The following is a 20,096-nucleotide window of genomic DNA, read 5'->3' as shown; positions in this document are numbered from 1 at the left end:
CATGGCACTCCAGACTCTCTGGCACCCAGGATGTGTATTGGAATCAGACATTCCAGCCCACATCCTGGAGGCACACACACAAGGCCTGCAGAAGCACGCAAAAGCATTGGGATTCGCGGGAAAGTGCATGACCAAATAAGGACTGACCCAGGTCGACTCGAACTGGGGAAGGTGAAGGAGCAAGATGGCCAAAGGACAGGACAAAGAACCTCGTGGCATGGACATTTTGGAGCCAGGCCACCTATTTGTGCCAAACGCGGTTAACGCGGATAACATGGCAGGAAAGGGTTAAAAATAATGCGAAAAGATAGCTGCCACCAGTCCTGTCCATGACCCATCTGCACAGCTCATAAAAAGTCCAGCGAGAGTATCTAGGGCCTTTGGAAATGACTATAGAACCAAGTGTGCTGTATGGTAAGATACATTGCACACTTGTTACATGTTGTACAAAGCTGCAACATGAGGAAAGGACTAAGTGAAACAAAGTCTACCAGGACTGACTGTTTTAGGGGCATGTCAGTTTCGCCATAGAAAGAGAGTGAAAGCCCAGAGGAGTGCAGCTGAAGGCTGTGCTTCTCTGGCAAAGTCAGTCAATGGTGTCTAAACAGAAGCAAAAAGTTTGGGGGTTGACACATGGAGGGAAAATGGCATACAATTATGAAATCTTTCCTAACACTGCGCTTAATACAAGAGATTGGTTTTTAAGCGCAGGGTCGGGATTCAAACCCGTGTTGTGCTGCGTTGCGTTGTCTTTGCTTCCAAAGCCTGATGCTTCTCTCCCAAAATATGCCAGCATTTTCACAACAAAACACATTTTCATGCTGTGCTCTGCCTCGGACCCGCCCTATATTTATCTCCCTGTCAGAGAATGGCCCATCTGGCTCGCACTGCTCCAGATTGAGCCCACATGGCCCCCTCTTCCACAGCCCCCCTGCACCCCATGTCATTCTCAGTGCCCGCGTTCTTCTCTGTCTATCTTTCACTTCTCCAAATCGACCCTAGTATCTCTCTCGGAGTGCTCAGTTCTGCCCCAATGACAGTCTCAGAGGCCATGCCCTGCCCAGTGCCGCTCCATCAGTGCTCAGTTCTGCCCCATTGACATTCTCAGAGCCCATATCCTACCCAATGTCACTCTGTCATTAGAGTACACAGCAAACTACCTAGTGTTTGGGTCCCCGTGCAGGGTCCACAAACAGTTTGTGTTCTTCTGAGCTGCAAGCAGCTCATTATATACCCCTGTGTCCTTGTATATCTGTGGGAGCTGTGAAGCTAGCCCCCAGGCTGGCATGGAGCCGACTGTCTGGCCCCTGAGGGGGGCATCCCTTTGTTGTTCCCCTCCCTGGCTGCCCTTGCTTCCCCTGGGTGCTTAGCGCCCATTTGTTATTGTGGAAGGGTGAGGTGTTCCCTCACTCCTCACCCTTCCTGTACTTTGTAGCCCTGCGACTGTGTGGTTCCCTGTGTGCTGGGGGGCAGAGGGGAGCTGGGCCTTGGGGAGGGCTGCTGCCCCTCTCTTGGGCCTGCTGCCCAGCAGTTACTCGGCCTCGCTTGGGGCTACCCGGCAGCGTTGCCCATCACTACCAGCCCACGTGTCTCCGATAGCCAAAGGCCACCCAGTTCACGTGTGGAGCTCCACCTTAAGGTCGGAGCTATCACTCAACTAATACGAAACCTAGCTTGGCTGAGATGTGGTTAGATTATGTATTGTAATGCTCCTGGCCTGGGAGTCGCACTATACACTGGATGAAAATGCAGCGCCTTGAAGCCCACCTTGCAAGCCACAGGCATGTGACGAGTCAACTGCTGGGGAATCAGTTCGCACGTATGGAAAGCATCATAGCTGTCCATAAACTTCAATGGGTGCCCACACGCCAAAAACAAAATCATCCGATTGCTCCCCCTCCCCTAGACACGATCATGAGGGTGAGGGTCGTTCCCTTCGCGTGATAGGAGAAGGCAGGAGGGCTATGCATTTTAAGTAAAACTCGACTTCTACTTTCCAAATGTTTGGCTCAATTATGTATGAGCTGAACTGGTTGGTTTCACGCATAGTGAAAGCCAGTCTGGGTTTCAGGCATAATATATGCACAGAATCGCTCTAGGAGTTAAAAGCAGGCCAAGTAAATGTTAATTGTGCGTGTCCTGTAGACCCGAGCAAAGTTTAAAATTCTGTAATCGTTAGAGTTAAGCCCTAAATCACTTGGAAAGACCATGTTTTACAACTTTAACTGAAAAGTTGTAAACCAGCACCACCCCTTGGAAGTAGTACCAACATACTGTTACTCTCTCATTCTGTATGCCATGTAATTAGTCATGTAATTCTGTAAGTAACCAATAAGCCTAAGGGCGCCTCAACCTGTATGTCAAACATCTTACATATTCTTGTAACAGCGCCTCGATGCCCCTGCGCTGCAAGTTGCACAATACAAATACAAATAAATAAATAAATAAAAATATTCCAGTTGAATGTTAATGTGATGCGTTTCCCACCTGGCCTTGCCCTCACCCCCTCTTGAAGACCGTGTCCATCAGTGCGCCTCTTGCATCCAGTGTTCGCATTGTTAGGGGGTGGGAGGTGTTTCCCTGTGTTTAGGATCCTTGACTTGCACCCTTTATTAACGAGTTCTCCATGGCCGGCTTTCCATGCACCTGCCCTTGCTTCTCCTCGGGGTGGCACTGCCGGAGATGGGTGAGCGCCGTGCATCTGTGTGACCTTTTGTCTCTCTCTCCCCTACAGCTCATTCCTGCCTGCACCCCAATCGATGGCGGCCTTCACCAAGGGATGTCTGTGAACATTAAAGGGAAGATCCCCGCTAATATTAGCAGGTAACTGCGCCGCCCAGGTTCCTTTTTGCATGCCGTGATCGACTGATGTTTTGTTTTACAGCGCTGAATGCCAGCGGCACCGCCTCTAGGAGCTGCTCATTATCTCCAACCCCAGTGCACATGAGCACGGTTTGTGAAGAGATGCGGTGCGGGGATCATGCACTGTAATACAAGGGAAATGGTGTCTTATTTATGTTTAAAAACTGTAGGTTACGCAAGCTACGCCCCCACGCCTATCATTCTGTGTGACGGAACGAACATGCCCACTTTTTGAAATGTCAATCATTGGATGATGGGGGCTGGCAAGAAGCAAGTGTGGCTCATGATTCTGGCAAGATCTTGATAGCTGGCAAGTCTGGGCACCTCCGGAGGGAATCCCGGTACGCGCTGCGGGGTATCGCATGGGGTGGTCAGAAGTGTTTTGCAGTTTTAGGGGAACCCATTAAGAAAATGTGCAGTGGAGTAAAACACTTCGAGGGGGTATCCAGAAAAAATGTAGCCGACAAATATGTAGTCAGTGAAAAAGTCGTGGTGAAAATACAGACATGCCAACGTTCTGAAGCCCCTGAGAGGGAGATTTCAGCAGCGAAATCAGGAGAATGCATTTCCCCCGTAGGAATGCATTGGAGATGTTGCTATTTTAGGCGGGAGACAGTAACAAATAGTACTGTTTTTAATGAAAAAATCGGGTGTCTCCCACCTAAATCGGGAGGGTTGGCATGGATGAAAATACCTCTGCAGTCAAAAGGTTGCCGAGCAAAAAGTAGTCAAAATTGTAGTGCTGGTAGTGTAATTGTTAGGGTTAAGGAGGGGTAAGTGGGTTTATGATTGTCTGGTCTAGGGTTAAGATAGGCGCTAGGGTAATGATAGGATTTAGACTCAGAGTACATATGTTGGGTTTGTGGCTAGGGTAGATTAAGTGTCAGGGCAAATGTTGGGATATGGGTTTGGGTAAGCATAGGGGCTAGGGTAAGGATAGGATTTAGACTTAGAGTACATATGATGGGTTTGTGGCTGGGGTAGATTAAGTGTCAGGGAAAATGTTGGGATATGGGTTTGGGTAAGCATAGGGGCTAGGGTAAGGATAGGATTTAGACTTAAAGTACATATGTTGGGTTTGTGGCTAGGGTAGATTAAGTGTCAGGGAAAATGTTGGGATATGGGTTTGGGTAAGCATAGGGGCTAGGGTAAGGATAGGATTTAGACTTAGAGTACATATGTTGGGTTTGTGGCTGGGGTAGATTAAGTGTCAGGGCAAATGTTGGGATATGGGTTTGGGTAAGCATAGGGGCTAGGGTAAGGATAGGATTTAGACTTAGAGTACATATGTTGGGTTTGTGGCTAGGGTAGATTAAGTGTCAGGGAAAATGTTGGGATATGGGTTTGGGTAAGCATAGGGGCTAGGGTAAGGATAGGATTTAGACTTAGAGTACATATGTTGGGTTTGTGGCTGGGGTAGATTAAGCGCCAGGGAAATGTTGGGATATGGGTTTGGGTAAGCATAGGAGCTAGGGTAAGGATAGGATTAAGACTTAGAGTACATATGTTCGGTTTGTAGTTAGGGTAGATTAAGTTTCAGGGCAAATGTTGGGATATGGGTTTGGGTAAGCATAGGCGCTAGGGTAAGGATAGGATTTAGACTTAGAGTACATATGTTGGGTTTGTGGCTGGGGTAGATTAAGTGTCAGGGCAAATGTTGGGATATGGGTTTGGGTAAGCATAGGCGCTAGGGTAAGGATAGGATTTAGACTCAGAGTACATATGTTGGGTTTGTAGTTAGGGTAGATTAAGTGTCAGGGCAAATGTTGGGATATGGGTTTGGGTAAGCATAGGGGCTAGGGTAAGGATAGGATTTAGACTCAGAGTACATATGTTGGGTTTGTAGTTAGGGTAGATTAAGTGTCAGGGCAAATGTTGGGATATGGGTTTGGGTAAGCATAGGCGCTAGGGTAAGGATAGGATTTAGACTCAGAGTACATATGTTGGGTTTGTAGTTAGGGTAGATTAAGTGTCGGCAAATGTTGGGATATGGGTTTGGGTAAGCATAGGGGCTAGGGTAAGGATAGGATTTAGACTTAGAGTATATATTTTGGGTTTGTGGCTAGGGTAGATTAAGTGTCAGGGAAAATGTTTGGGATATGGGTTTGGGTAAGCATAGGCGCTAGGGTAAGGATAGGATTTAGACTCAGAGTACATATGTTGGGTTTGTAGTTAGGGTAGATTAAGTGTCAGGGCAAATGTTGGGATATGGGTTTGGGTAAGCATAGGCGCTAGGGTAAGGATAGGATTTAGACTCAGAGTACATATGTTGGGTTTGTAGTTAGGGTAGATTAAGTGTCTGCAAATGTTGGGATATGGGTTTGGGTAAGCATAGGGGCTAGGGTAAGGATAGGATTTAGACTTAGAGTATATATTTTGGGTTTGTGGCTAGGGTAGATTAAGTGTCAGGGAAAATGTTGGGATATGGGTTTGGGTAAGCATAGGGGCTAGGGTAAGGATAGGATTTAGACTTAGAGTACATATGTTGGGTTTATGGCTAGGGTAGATTAAGTGTCAGGGAAAATGTTTGGGATATGGGTTTGGGTAAGCATAGGCGCTAGGGTAAGGATAGGATTTAGACTTAGAGTAAATATTTTGGGTAGTGGTTAGGATAGATTACAAGTGTTGGTATATGGGACTGGGTAAGTGTTAAAGAAAGGGAAATGGAGGTTGGAAAGGGATAGTAAGGTTGACGTAGGTTGGGGGTTAGGGTAAACCCAGTGGCTATTGTAAAGTAAGCATTTGGGTAAGTGTTAGTATTACAGGAAGGGTTTGGGTCAGGGCACGTGATAAATCATTTGTGGCATACTGGTGATGGGGTCGGAGATATGGTCACTGATCATTTTTTATTTATTTTGCATCCAGTAATACACAAATAAAAGGCATTCACATGCTGAAGGGTCATTGTTCTGTGAGCGTTCAGGGTAGGATAAGGGTTGCAATTAGAGTTAGGGGGAGGTTTAGAAATGGAGCTACGGGGATTGGGGAGGGTTCGTTAGCGGGTTGGGTCATATTTAGGGTTGAAGCCTTGTACTTTTGTGTATTAAAAATAGCTTTTTTGGCGACCTTATTACTGGCAACACATTTTCCCACTTTGCATTGCTTGTATTGAATGACTACATTTTTTAAAACAACTTTTTGCGGACTACTTTATTCTGGGGATATTTTCACATAGACCCATAGAACCCTTGAGGGTTAAGACGCGGACCTTAATGCAGGTTATGCATATTGTTGATTGGAAAGATATTTCTCTCAACTTTTATGGTTCTGTTTTATGTATATTGGTTCAGACGCATAGGACACATTTTAGTATAGAGACTCGATATAGCAGTGCATGCTTCTCTGGGGAATTGGAACTATGTAGGGAGTTAAGTCTAAATGAATGTGCCACTTGCCACTGGCACTGGTAAGCATAGACTAGCATGTGTGAATTCTCCTCGAAGCTTTACTATGCCGCTAACTGGCAAGGGGTGTCAAGTGCAGGGAAGAACAGCACTTTCCAAACTTCCTCAAGCCAGCAACAAGCCTAGAGTCCATCAAATTCTCCAGGAGCCTTCTCAAGCAAAGAGACGCTATCAATGTTCCTGGGGCCAACCACAATTCTTTAGACCACACCAGTCATCTTGAAAGCGGCCACACATAATTATTATATTTATTGAGCACGGACCTAGCTTCGGGTAGCAACAGAGCACTTTACAAATCATAGGGGGAAGGCAGGGTCGGATTGGGCCATGACATTGTCTCGGGCACCAACGAAAAAGGGGCCCACAGTTGCACATGGGAATTCTTTCTTTTTGTGACGCTGTTTGAATAGTACCCATGGGGCAGTTTTTGGTAAAATGTGATGCAAATTGTACATTTTAAAGAATATTTATTCAGCAACACTATTAGCCGCATAGTGAAGGAACTCATCAAACTGGCCCACATTGCCAAAAAAAGTGGCCTACTTTGACCCAAAAGAAACGGGCCCACACAAGCATTTTGTGTTTTTGGTTCGGCCATAGGGCTATTGCCATGTAAGCTTGTCCGAGCCTGGGGAAAGGACATGGTGAGGGAAGCAGAGATTCAAGGGAGTGTGGAGCTAATAACGGGTTAAGGGGAGGGCGGGCAATTTGACAGTAAGGGATCAACAAGCAAACAGGGGAGAGCAGATTGCCCAGTCTCAGGCCACATGTGGAGTGGAGGGCATATGTGCCTCTGTGTTAGAGAGGAGCCTTTGGAGGGGAACCGAGCGGACACTGGCATTGCAGTATACCACGGGCATTGAGCAGACACAAGAGAACAATCCCCTAATAGCAGAACCCAACCGTGTGATACTAACTAAAGGTGTTGGTCCAGCAGCACTAGGGGAACGGGAGCATGGTGTGAGGGACACTCTCCGCAGTGCTCTGCATACATCCAGGTCGTCACTGGAAGATGTGCACGACATCTATGAATGGACCAGAGGGTTCCTGCATGAGCACTGCACAGGCGTTGGCACGTTGCGTGTAGTGTGACTGTGCGCCAATTAACAGGCTCACGCTCAGGCTCCAGATACTCTGCCACTGCCGTGAAACATGATAACAAGAAAATACTGTTATAAGCAACAGCTTAAGCAATATCTAAGCAACACTCCTACACCACTCAAGTTTAGTGCATACAGAGGAAGGTACTTAACTTGATGGTGTCAGCAACAAAGAAGAGAGGAAGAAATGAAGCTGCTGGACTCTCATATACACTCACATGTAACCACACTGGGTGATATGGGAGCATAACCTAGGTCTCCACTTTGGATTGGGATATAGGGCCTCATTACGAGGTTGGAGGTAGCCTTGCCGGTTTTACCGGCAAGGCTACCTCCATACCGGCAAGAAAATCTGGCACCCGCGAATCAGCAATTACCCGGATATTTCGGCCCCGCTGGACCCGGTAATTGATCTTTTAGCGGTTGCTGGTATATCCCCATTCCCATTTCAGCACCATAGGGCTCAATGGGGATGCCTGTAGCACCGGCACCGTTCAGAACGGTGCCGGTGCTACAGGATTGCTGTGCTCGTGGGTGCCTTTCATTTTGCCAGGGCACACGGGTTACAAAGGAACATACAAAGTACTTTATTTTATACTGACTCCAGTTACAAAAACAGAGCAAAATCAGATAGCTATCGGCCCTCAGTACAGCACAACGAACTCCAGCGTGGTTCAGTGTGTTCAGTGAGAGACGTTGTACATTAGAATGCATTCGCTTTTTATACACTTGGTGGGCGCGATGTCCAGCCCCACTTCGGGTTAATATTCCATTTAATACATCACCGATCTAGGGTTCGTGCCAAGTCTCAAACAACCGCATATAACTGGTTTGCCTTTAATACATGTATCAACAAGCCTATGGAATAACTGTGTATTCTAAGATTTTCCATGCAGGCCTTCTTAAACATTAATACAATGTAGTTAAACAGATTTTCTTTGTTCAGTATTTGAACACATTGTCTCAACATATGCTCGTGGATTAGTTTCATTGCACGAGTAATCCTTCTACACATAGGTCAACAAAGGACAAGGTCTCAGTTCACGACCTCAACAAGTGGCCTGCAGGCAAGTTGAACATTAGCTATGTACAGAGGTCAAGAAGGCCATGTTGTATTCTGGAATGACATCGTCCACCATTTTAACTCACAGGGTGACTTTTACACAACGAATCCTTAAATGGCGGTTTGACCTAAAATGGCGGCTTACATGGATTTAAGGTCAGGACCTTGCCACGCGGATTTCTTTCACAGGCGACTTTCGAGCAGCTTGGCGTTGGCCAATATTAATATATTTATTAAAATAGGAGGCACAATATACTTTCTCTTTCGACACCATTTAGTTCTTTGTCTTCTTGTGATGCTGTCTTTGTGGTTTGAGATGGTTCTACTTCGAGAGTTGGTTCTTTCATTAGTTTTATGTTTCTAATGAAGTTTCTGGCTCCACCATTACAAGACAATTTTCCCATCAGTTGATTCTTGTTTTTTTTTGTTTGCAGAACTGTGTTTTTTTTTTCTGGCTCCTAGCTCCTTACCTTTCACTTCGCCAGTAACTTTTATTCGAACAAATACTGCAAAGATGTCTTTGGTTGTTTTACTAGGGCCTACTGGGTCTCCCCCTCTAGCACCTAGGTCAGACTGTGGATGGAAATGTTTCCCTAGGTTCAAATCCATGTTGTGTTTGCCTTTTGTCAGCTACGAACACATGGGTGTTTGATTCGTGTTGGGCGGAACTGGTACCATACAGTTTACAAGCAATGTATTTCTTGTGCTTCCTGAGTTATTTGCATGCACAATTTCACCTGTCGGGAGTAAGGGATTTTCTAGTTGTAAGGGATCAGTTATTGTTCCTTTCCTATCGTTTGATCTCAATGGTTCTTCGTTTCGCTCCGGTGTTAGTAGATTAACTATATCTCTGAAACCGTTTAGGATGGATCTCTTGTCTTCACGTGCATCCTCCATTAATTCAATCAGAGTTTTTTCTTTTTCTCTGGCTCTTCTCTCCTTTGTGGCTTCAATGTACGACTCTATGTATATTCATTTTGTCTGCATGAGAGCCAGTAAGGTAGACTGGTCCTTATAGTTTTCATGTAGACCTCCGTACAGTTTAAGAAACAGAGCAAGAGTTATTGTCAACATTGAGCCAACTGCCATTTGTAATTTAGTGCATTGATCTGCCCATGCTAGAATAGGGTCCTTTGTCGGATCTTGTGGAGGACTTTTGTGTCTATTATGCACTTTGGTCAATTTGCAGGTTATTTGGCTTTGTTTTCCTCTTTAGTCCGGTTAGAACTCTGATCCGCTTCTTCAGTGCCATCACTGTAAGATGATGATATAGAGGTATGTATTTCACTTAGGTCAATTTGATTTTGACTCACTGACAGGGCTTTAAGTGGGGTAAGAAATCGAGGGGGGGCCCTCAATTGGGGGCGTGGCTTGTGGGAGGGGCGTGGCCTAAAAAGTATGCAAATCGTAGGGTATACACACAAATATATATAAATGTTATATATTTGTGTGCGTACCCTACTATGGTTTGTGTACTATGCAAGCCATCTTTTAGAAAAGATGGCTTGCAAAGTACACAAACCATAGTAAGGTACGCACACAAATATATAACATTTATATATATTTGTGTGCATAACCTACGGTTTGACTAGTTTTCAGGCTATCTTTTTTAAACATTTCGGGTTTATAAAAGATGGCTTTGAAAGTACACAATTCAAGCCATCTTTTATAAAGCTTTGACTACGGACAAAATTGTCCGTCGGCAAAGCTTTATAAAAGATGGCTTGAAATGTGTACTTTCAAAGCCATCTTTTATAAACCTCACAATATGTTGAGGAATCCCCAGGTTCGCCGAGGGTTAAATTCGCCTCGGCGACCTGGGGAAACAAAGGGACAGTAAGTCAGTAACTGCCTCTGGTGACCTCTCGCGCGAGGGATCACCAGACGCAGTTACATGACTGACGGAAGTGGCAGCCAGTCACAGCGTCGCTGTGGCTGGCTGCCACATCTGTCAGCTTGCCTGACTTCATTACAGGCGCATCTCCCGTCGTGGCTGCGGCCGCGACGGGATAATGCATCCCGCGACTCCCGCCAATGTTGCTGTAGGACGGGGGCCCCGGCAGGCCCCCGGCTCAGTCCCACTTTTTGGAGACTACCGGGGCCCGGCCCCGAAGGCCCCGGCCCACTTTAAGCACTGCTCACTGACTTAGTTGAGGCTTGCTTTTGCCTTATTGGTGTTACTGGACTCTCGTCAGTTTTCCCCATTCTCTGTCATGTTGCTTACACCTGTTTTAAGTATTTTTCTTTTTAAGGTTTTTTTTGCACAGTGGAGTGGTTTAATTCCACTTCGACAATTGGTCGTTTGTCTCTACGGCCATAAGGAGTGGATGTTTCTGGCTGTTTTATTACAGGCGTTACGATGCGGTTTCCTGGTTCCAGGTATTTAGACGTGGAAGGGTTGACAAAATTGTTTAGAGCATGGTTGTCATCTTCAGTTCCTTGTGAGTGACCAACAGTCATATTATTAGCGTTTTTTTGGGTCCTGTGCCCGCTATTTCTCGGGCAATCTGAGGCATCTGGATCTTCAAATGGTGCAGCTGTGATATTTTTTTTTGCAAGTTCATTTTGCCCGGATGCCTGAAGTAGTTTGTTGTCCGTTACTTCTCTCCGTGTGTTTGAGTGAGCTTGGACCAAAGTAACTACTTTTTACGGAGTGTTATCCAATTCCTTGTTTGTTACCAGGTGGTCTTTTGGCTGGAAGTGCCATCTGATGGTTTTTAACTCCGGGGGTAGGTTTGTTTGAATTTTTGCTTGGCCCATTTTGAACTTTTGAGCGGTTGTGAGGGCCAGCGTCATCTCGTAAGTTTGAGGTTTTTCTTTAGCAGGAATAAATGATTTCTTTGTATTTGGGATGGCTGGTATTTTATTTTTTGGCACAATGTCGCTTTCTTGAGCAGATTTTTCCGTTTGGGCAAGATTTTTCTTGTCTTTTAGCCGTGCTGTAATCAGTTTTTCCCTTTCCTGATGTTGGTCTTTTTGTGCACATAAGGGGCTTTCACTGGGTGTTTTTTTGTTGGTACCATTTGAAAGGGGCAGCCCGTTTTTTTCCGCTGTGAAGGTATCATAAAAGAAACCTAGGGCGTCCATGTACGCCGGGGATTCCTCAGGTGATTCCTCCGGTCGAGGTTTTGTCAGCAAGGGGCTGTCAGGTACTGTCAGGATACAGTGACATATTCTGAATTACATTAGGTATGGGGAAAATTAGTATAGAAAGGTTTTTGGAAGTTATGATGAGTTTAATTTTAAAACAGCCAATTTTGCCCTTAACATTCATTGCAGTCTATGGAGAATGCCCCAAGCCAAGATGGAGGTCTTCAGTCTAAGTTCTGATTGGCTGGTGATTGTTTATAGGGAAGGCAGTGAACATTCTAAACTGCCTTTCATCGTCTTTGCCCAGCTGAGAGGTCGTGTACTAAGCTGCTCCTGCTTAACTTGTTCAGGGGTTTCAAGTTTCAAGCAGTCGAGCGGCTTCTTTGGAAAAGTAAACAGGAATCTTACGGAGCTTCATTTTGTCACTGAACAGGAGTAAGAAGATTTCGAGTTATCCAAGAAAATAAGTTTCCAAGACTCTTCACAAGATAAGTTCTTTTAAAACCCAAGACTCTTTTTATAATGTCATTGTAGAAGAGTTAAACTGATTTTCAAGTTCATATGAAAACATTAATTAAGAACTATATTGCTGTCGTATGTTTGACTTTGCTATGCTACGTTATCTATCAAGCGCGTGGTTTTTCCGTTAACAGAAGCCTGCGCGTGAAAGTCTTGGCTTGTGAATCTAGCGCAAGCTCTTTGGTGTCGCGTGATACTATTGTGCGTGTGTTTTTTCTACCCGCGGTTGGTTATCTGCGCGTGTACGTTTACTCGCATCTTGGACTAAGCGCGTGTGGATTTTTCCCGCGGTTTCAACTTCAGCGCGTGTGCGTGTGCTCGCATCTTGGACTAAGCGCGTGTGAATTTTTCCCGCGGTTTCGACTTCAGCGCCTGTGCGTGTGCTCGCATCTTGGACTAAGCGCGTGTGGATTTTTCTCGCGGTTTCGACTTCAGCGCGCGTGCGTGTTCTCTCATCTTGGACTAATCGCGTGTGGTTTTTCCCGCGGTTTATATTTTAGCGCGTGTGCGTATACTTGCATCTTTGTCAAAGCGCGTGTGGATTTTTCCAGCGGTTTCGATTTCAGCGCGTGTGAGTTTTCTCGCTCCTTGGTTAAGCGTGTGTGGTTTTTCCCGCGGTTTAGTCTTCAGCACATCTACGTTCTTCACTCAGTTTGGATTCTGATGTATGTTCAAGATATTTCCACATGAGATTTTTTGTTGCAAGTTTCAAGAACAGTTTTTATTATGTAAAGACACTCAAAAAATAATAATAATAAGAAACACTAGAACTTCCATTTACTTTTAATGAACTTAAGACTTTGTTCAAGCTTCTTGAGTTTAAAGAAGATTACCTGCAAAGTTAATTTCACATTCATGGACCTACTAAGAAGGCTGAATGATCGTTGAGATTCAAGTCAACTAGTAAGGAAGTCTAGTCAGCTTATCACTTCTCTGGGCATTTTGTTGAGAAGTTCCAGGTATGGTTTTTACTTTATTTGGTAAAGGATATTGATAATTAAGGTTAGTTTAGTACTCCATGAATAACAAGGTGTATTATATGTTTATGTTTTACTACAGGTGAAGAAACAGCTAGCCTTTAGCTTCCAGCCTGGTGTTTGTTAATTTGTCCCTTCCCCCTTTCCCCTGGAAGCGAGGTAAACTGAGCAGTTTATAGTATCAGCTCAGAGTGCCACATTTTGGGTGGATTGTCGGGGGCTCAGCAGCTTCTGCAGACACCAGGATCTCAGCCTGACAGAATGAAAGGCCAATAAAAAAAAAGTCTGCCCAAGCTGTTTGAACCCCGACGAGTCAGCCATGGAGGCGTTGGGAGAAATGGTTAGGGAAATTAGAGAAGAGTTACGGGTGGCTCATCTGGAATACTCAAATCTTAATAAAAGAATAGATGAGTTAAATTTAAAGGTAACACAAATACAAGAAAAAGAAGTGGAAGTTTCGGGAGGTGCAGGAAACCCACCTGAGTTGGTGAGAGTAGGGGAAGAACAAGAACATAGGCTTCCAAGGGAAGTGGTGGGTGGTTTAGGAACTTTAGTTATGCCAGGTCCTTTGGCTGCTCCTGAGCGTTTTTTGGGAGATCCGAGAAAGTTTCAAATTTTCCATACTCAGTGTGAATTACATTTCTTAAGTCGTCCTGAGTTATTTTCAAGGTCACATTTACATTATCTTATTTATCAGGAGAAGCCTCTGCGTGGGGAAGTCTTTTGGTGAGTCAAAAGAGTTTGGCTTTGAATAATTATTCCCTGTTCCAGGCCGAATTTAAAAAGATGTTTGATAAGAGACAGGTATCTTTAGAGGTAGATGGAGAACTACTGGAGCTGCGTCAGGGAGGAAAGGAGTTGATTTCTTATATCACTCAATTTAGAACTTTAATTTTAGAGAGTAGATGGCCAGAGGAGAAGAGGGCTTCCTTATTTTATCGGGGCTTAAAAGATGAATTGAAAGATGCTTTGGCTGGTGTTTTGGAACGACCAACTACTTTAGATGCTCTAATTGATTTGGTAGTTCGGTTAGATTTTCGTTTAACCGAAAGACGTTTAGAGCGTAGACGTTCTCAGGGAGAAGTTAGGTTTCTAGGAAGAGTAGAGAGATCTAAGGTTGAGGTGGTGAACAGGGAAGTTAAGTCAAAGGTAAATGAGCTGCAGAATCGGGTGAGAGGTCCGTTGTCAAAGGAAGAGAAGACAAGAAGAAGGGAGAATAATTTGTGTCTATACTGCGGTAGGAGTGGTCATTTCATTGAAAACTGTCCTTTTACCTCCAAGAAGATCTTCAATTCTTCAGGCAGAGTACAACAAGTTGCTAACACGATACAGACAGCTGTTCCTCACATAACTGTGAACGTATCCTTAATGTTTGAAAAGAAAATCTTAGGTTCTGGGCCAATTATTATTGATTCAGGGGCTACAGGAAATTTTATGGACAGAGGATTGGCAAAGATTCTAGGTGTTCCTTTAGTGGCTAAGAAAGAAGTGGAGCAGGTAAGGGCAGTTGATGGTACATCTCTTTCTTCAGGTCCAATCACTCATAATACAGAGGTACTTGAGATGGAGTTAACTGGAGGTCATATGGAAACTATCTCTTTTGAATTAATTGACGCTCCAATCTTGAAAATAATCTTGGGTATGCCCTGGCTTACTCTGCATAATCCTAGAATAGATTGGAGTGCAAGAATTGTATCCCTAGAATCAACTTTTTGTAAGGAACATTGTTTCTTAGGAAAAAGTCATGAAGAGGAAGAAAGATTTGTGAATTCAGTTTCGTTTTCACTTGCAGAAAGAGGGGCAATAGGTTTTGATGTTGGAGCAGTAGTGGGTGAACTTCCTACTTGTTATCAGGATTTTTGGGATGTATTTGATGAAAAGGAAGCTGGAGAGTTGCCTCCTCATAGACCGTTTGACTGGAGGATAGATTTGGAGCCTGGAGCTATTTTACCTAGCAGTAGGGTTTATGCCCTGACAGAAAAAGAGAATGACTATTTGAAAGAATATTTAAAGGAAAATTTGGCTAAGGGTTTTATTCGGCACTCTCAATCGCCGGCTGCCTCACCATTGTTCTTTGTGCCAAAATCTGACGGTTCCCTCAGAACTTGTATAGATTATAGGGCGGTAAATAGAATGACAGTAAAAAATAGGTATCCGCTCCCTCTTATCTCTGAGATGTTAAATCAAATCCAAGGTGCCACCATTTTTTCTAAATTGGATTTAAGGGGAGCTTATCATCTTGTACGAGTTCAGGAGGGGGATGAGTGGAAGACGGCATTTAAGACCAGATTTGGCCTGTATGAGTACCAAGTGATGCCATTCGGTCTTTGCAATGCCCCAGCGGCTTTTCAATTTTTTATCGATGAGGTTCTCCGGGAATTTCTTGATATTTTTGTTATCGTTTATATTGACGATATTTTGATTTTTTCCCAAAGTTTGGAGAAACACAAAATTCACGTTCGACAGGTCTTGAAAAAATTGTGAGAGAATAATCTTTACGCTAAATTGGAGAAGAGTCAGTTCCATACGAATTCGGTGGAATTTTTAGGTTTTGTGATCACTCCTTGTGGTCTGGAAATGAATCCGAAAAAGGGGGAAGCGGTTCGTGATTGGCCTACTCCAACGAAGGTGAAGGAGATCCAGAGTTTTTTGGGATTTGCCAACTTTTACCGAAGATTCATTGAAGGCTTCTCCAGTTTAGTAACTCCAATTACTCGACTTTTGAAGAAAGGAGTTCCTTTTGTTTGGGACGTTAAGGCTAATCAGGCTTTTCAAAAATTGAAGGAGAAATTCATAACTACTCCTATCTTGATTCATCCTGATACTTCCAAGCCATTTTTTGTAGAGGCTGATGCTTCCAATGTGGCAATGGGAGCAGTGTTGTCGCAGAGGCATAATGTTACTGGACAATTGCATCCAGTGGCCTACTTTTCTAAGAGGTTCTCACCAGCGGAAGAAAATTACACCATTTCAGATCGCGAGCTTCTTGCTATCAAAACAGCATTTGAAGAATGGCGACATTTTTTAAAAGGAGCACGTCATACTGTGACAGTATTAACTAATCACCGAAATTTACTTTTTTTGAAGACAGCAAGAACTCTGACACCTCGACAACTAAGGTGGTCTTTATTTTTTGCAGATTATGATTTTATAGTTACTTTTAAGCCAGGAAATCAAAATAAGAAAGCTGATGCTCTGTCACGGCAATTTCCAGAAAGTGAAGTTAAGTCGGTCTGTGAGTCACTTCCTCTGATCGCTCCAGAACGTTTTGTTCTTGCTGGAATTGAGAAAGAAAACAAAATCTTCAAACAAGTACGAGAATCCATTTCTGAGACACAACTTGAACATTGGGTTCGTTTGGATCCAGCTCGCAAGATTAAAGATGGTTTGCCTTATCTAGACGACAGACTCTATTTACCATCTATTGAACTTAGAGAAAAGATTTTGAAGGAATGTCACGATTCAGTTCTGGCAGGACATCCAGGATATCGGAAAACACTAGAGTTGGTCAGAAGACATTTTTGGTGGAAAAAAATTCGACAAGATACTCTTAATTTTGTTAAGACCTGTGAAGTTTGTGCTAGATCCAAGAACCTCATCGGCAAGCCTTCTGGGCTATTGGAACCGTTGCCTGTGCCACCGCGGCCTTGGTACTCAGTGTCTTTAGATTTCATCACGGATCTACCACTAGATAAGGGGTGTACATCAGTATTGGTTGTAGTTGATTTACTCACTAAAGAAGCACATTTCATTCCAATGAAGGGAGAGGTTACCGCCGATAGTTTAGCTCACAGTTTCTTGCAAGAAGTAGTAAAACTGCATGGAATTCCCAGTCAGGTCATCTCAGACAGAGGGTCTCAATTTATTTCTAAGTTTTGGAGAGCTTTTTGTAAGAGATTGGGAGTTGAGGTATGTCTATCATCCGGTTACCATCCCGAAACCAATGGGCAAGTGGAAAGGATAAATCAGGAGTTGGAGAAATATTTGAGGTGTTATCTACAGACAGGGGAAGAGTGGGTAGATATGTTGTGGGTGGCAGAATTTGCATATAACAACTGTAGTAAGGATGCTACCTCAATGTCTCCATTTTATTTGGGACGAGGTTTTCATCCTCGTTTTCTTAGTATAGAGATCAATAATGATGCTGGAAACCCGGAAGTGGAAAAGAGACTAGAAGTCATGAAAAGAAATTTGGAGAAGGCAAAAGGGGTGTTGGTGGAGAGTAAACAAAAATATAAAAGATTTGCGGACCTTAAAAGAAAGACTAGTCCCCAGTATAGGGAGGGAGATTTGGTATGGTTATCAACCAAATTTTTGAGAATTAAAGGAAGAAATAAGTTTTGCCCTCGTTTTGTAGGACCGTTTGTTGTTGAAAGGGTGATAAATCCAGTGGCTGTTCGCCTTAGATTACCAAGACATATGAAAACTCATCCAACTTTTCATGTTAGCTTGTTGAAACCTGTGGTTAAAGGAACTAGATTGACACCTACTCCTTCAGCAGTTGTATTTGAGGAAGATGATTCAGAAGAATTTGTAGTTAAGAAAATTCTGGACTCTAGAATAGTGAGAGGAAAGCTACAGTATCTCATTGATTGGGAGGGTTTTGGTCCTGAAGAACGCACTTGGGAAAAAGCAAGTGATGTACATGCTCCTCATTTGGTTGAAAGATTCCATAAGAAATTTCCATTGAAAAAAGGCCCAGGGACTGGGCGTTAGAAGGGGGGTACTGTCAGGTACTGTCAGGATACAGTGACATATTCTGAATTACATTAGGTATGGGGAAAATTAGTATAGAAAGGTTTTTGGAAGTTATGATGAGTTTAATTTTAAAACAGCCAATTTTGCCCTTAACATTCATTGCAGTCTATGGAGAATGCCCCAAGCCAAGATGGAGGTCCTCAGTCTAAGTTCTGATTGGCTGGTGATTGTTTATAGGGAAGGCAGTGAACATTCTAAACTGCCTTTCATCGTCTTTGCCCAGCTGAGAGGTCGTGTACTAAGATGCTCCTGCTTAACTTGTTCAGGGGTTTCAAGTTTCAAGCAGTCGAGCGGCTTCTTTGGAAAAGTAAACAGGAATGTTACGGAGATTCATTTTGTCACTGAACAGGAGTAAGAAGATTTCGAGTTATCCAAGAAAATAAGTTTCCAAGACTCTTCACAAGATAAGTTCTTTTAAAACTCAAGACTCTTTTTATAATGTCATTGTAGAAGAGTTAAACTGATTTTCAAGTTCATATGAAAACATTAATTAAGAACTATATTGCTGTTGTATGTTTAACTTTGCAACGCTACGTTATCTATCAAGCGCGTGGTTTTTCCGTTAACAGAAGCCTGCGCGTGAAAGTCTTGGCTTGTGAATCTAGCGCGAGCTCTTTGGTGTCGCGTGATACTATTGTGCGTGTGTTTTTTCTACCCGCGGTTGGTTATCTGCGCGTGTACGTTTACTCGCATCTTGGACTAAGCGCGTGTGGATTTTTCCCGCGGTTTCGACTTCAGCGCGTGTGCGTGTGCTCGCATCTTGGACTAAGCGCGTGTGAATTTTTCCCGCGGTTTCGACTTCAGCGCGTGTGCGTGTGCTCGCATCTTGGACTAAGCGCGTGTGGATTTTTCTCGCGGTTTCGACTTCAGCGCGTGTGCGTGTTCTCTCATCTTGGACTAATCGCGTGTGGTTTTTCCCGCGGTTTATATTTTAGCGCGTGTGCGTATACTCGCATCTTGGACAAAGCGCTTGTGGATTTTTCCCGCGGTTTCGATTTCAGCGCGTGTGAGTTTTCTCGCTCCTTGGATAAGCGCGTGTGGTTTTTCCCGCGGTTTAGTCTTCAGCACATCTACGTTCTTCACTCAGTTTGGATTCTGATGCATGTTCAAGATATTTCCACGCGAGATTTTTTGTTGCAAGTTTCAAGAACAGTTTTTATTATGTAAAGACACTCCAAAAATAATAAGAAGAAACACTAGAACTTCCATTTACTTTTAATGAACTTAAGACTTTGTTCAAGCTTCTTGAGTTTAAAGAAGATTACCTGCAAAGTTAATTTCACATTCATGGACCTACTAAGAAGGCTGAATGATCGTTGAGATTCAAGTCAACTAGTAAGGAAGTCTAGTCAGCTTATCACTTCTCTGGGCATTTTGTTGAGAAGTTCCAGGTATGGTTTTTACTTTATTTGGTAAAGGATATTGATAATTAAGGTTAGTTTAGTACTCCATGAATAACAAGGTGTATTATATGTTTATGTTTTACTACAGGTGAAGAAACAGCTAGCCTTTAGCTTCCAGCCTGGTGTTTGTTAATTTGTCCCTTCCCCCTTTCCCCTGGAAGTGAGGTAAACTGAGCAGTTTATAGTATCAGCTCAGAGTGCCACATTTTGGGTGGATTGTCGGGGGCTCAGCAGCTTCTGCAGACACCAGGATCTCAGCCTGACAGGGGCCTCCCTGCGGTGTACGCTGAGAATAACTGCACTGTGAGGCGGGGCTTCGATAGAGGGCAGAGGCCTGCGCCGGGAGGGGCTTCGCAACTGGTCCGTGCTCGTTGGAGTCATGCAGGTTGAGCCTGTGATTGACGCAGGCAGACCCCCTGTCCGCTCTGCCCCCCGCCTCCCGGCTCGCGCACACAGACCCGGACAGAGCCCTGCAGGGCCCCCGTGCGAGGGCTAACCCATCTGCAGGAGAGGCACGCGGCGGGGTGCTATCCACATGGTAAGCCACGGAGGGGGACAGGGGACAGTCAGGAGTCGCTTGGGGTAACGGGAGAGACTCACCTTGAAAGTCTCAATGTCTGCACTGTCCATGTCCATGAATATGGGCAGTTATGATGCTCGCAGTGTTCACAGTGCCCGTGTTACCTACTGCACCTTCAGAACATACCTGAGCCTCGGAATCAGCGTCCTTTTTGCTTGTGTTTTTGCTCAGCTCCAAGCAAACAGGGCCGTGCTTCGACTGGTGAGGGCTCTACTCACATCCCGCTGAGAAGTTTTTTGTGTGGCTGTGAGTTCTGGGAGCGGGCTTGCCAGTGTCGGGGGGGGGGGCATTTCCATGACTCAGCCCCCTCAGCTAACACTCAGCCAACACTCCGCGGAGG

At 44.3% G+C, this 20,096-nt stretch overlaps 1 protein-coding gene across 1 annotated transcript in view; it reads left to right on the top strand.

Moving 5' to 3' along the window:
- LOC138566650 (PE-PGRS family protein PE_PGRS45-like) overlaps positions 1-20,096 on the top strand; it is a 162,042-nt gene that overhangs the window by 4,374 nt on the left and 137,572 nt on the right. Inside the window, exon 2 of the mRNA XM_069644201.1 lies at positions 2,735-2,823. Coding sequence (XP_069500302.1) covers positions 2,735-2,823 — 89 coding nt within the window. The remainder of the gene's footprint in view (positions 1-2,734; positions 2,824-20,096) is intronic.

The sequence above is a fragment of the Ambystoma mexicanum genome, chromosome 2p, assembly GCF_040938575.1.
Source record: "Ambystoma mexicanum isolate Mex_15411 chromosome 2p, UKY_AmexF1_1, whole genome shotgun sequence".
NCBI classification, from domain to species: Eukaryota; Metazoa; Chordata; class Amphibia; order Caudata; family Ambystomatidae; genus Ambystoma; species Ambystoma mexicanum.
This window is presented reverse-complemented; position numbering and strand designations above follow the sequence as displayed.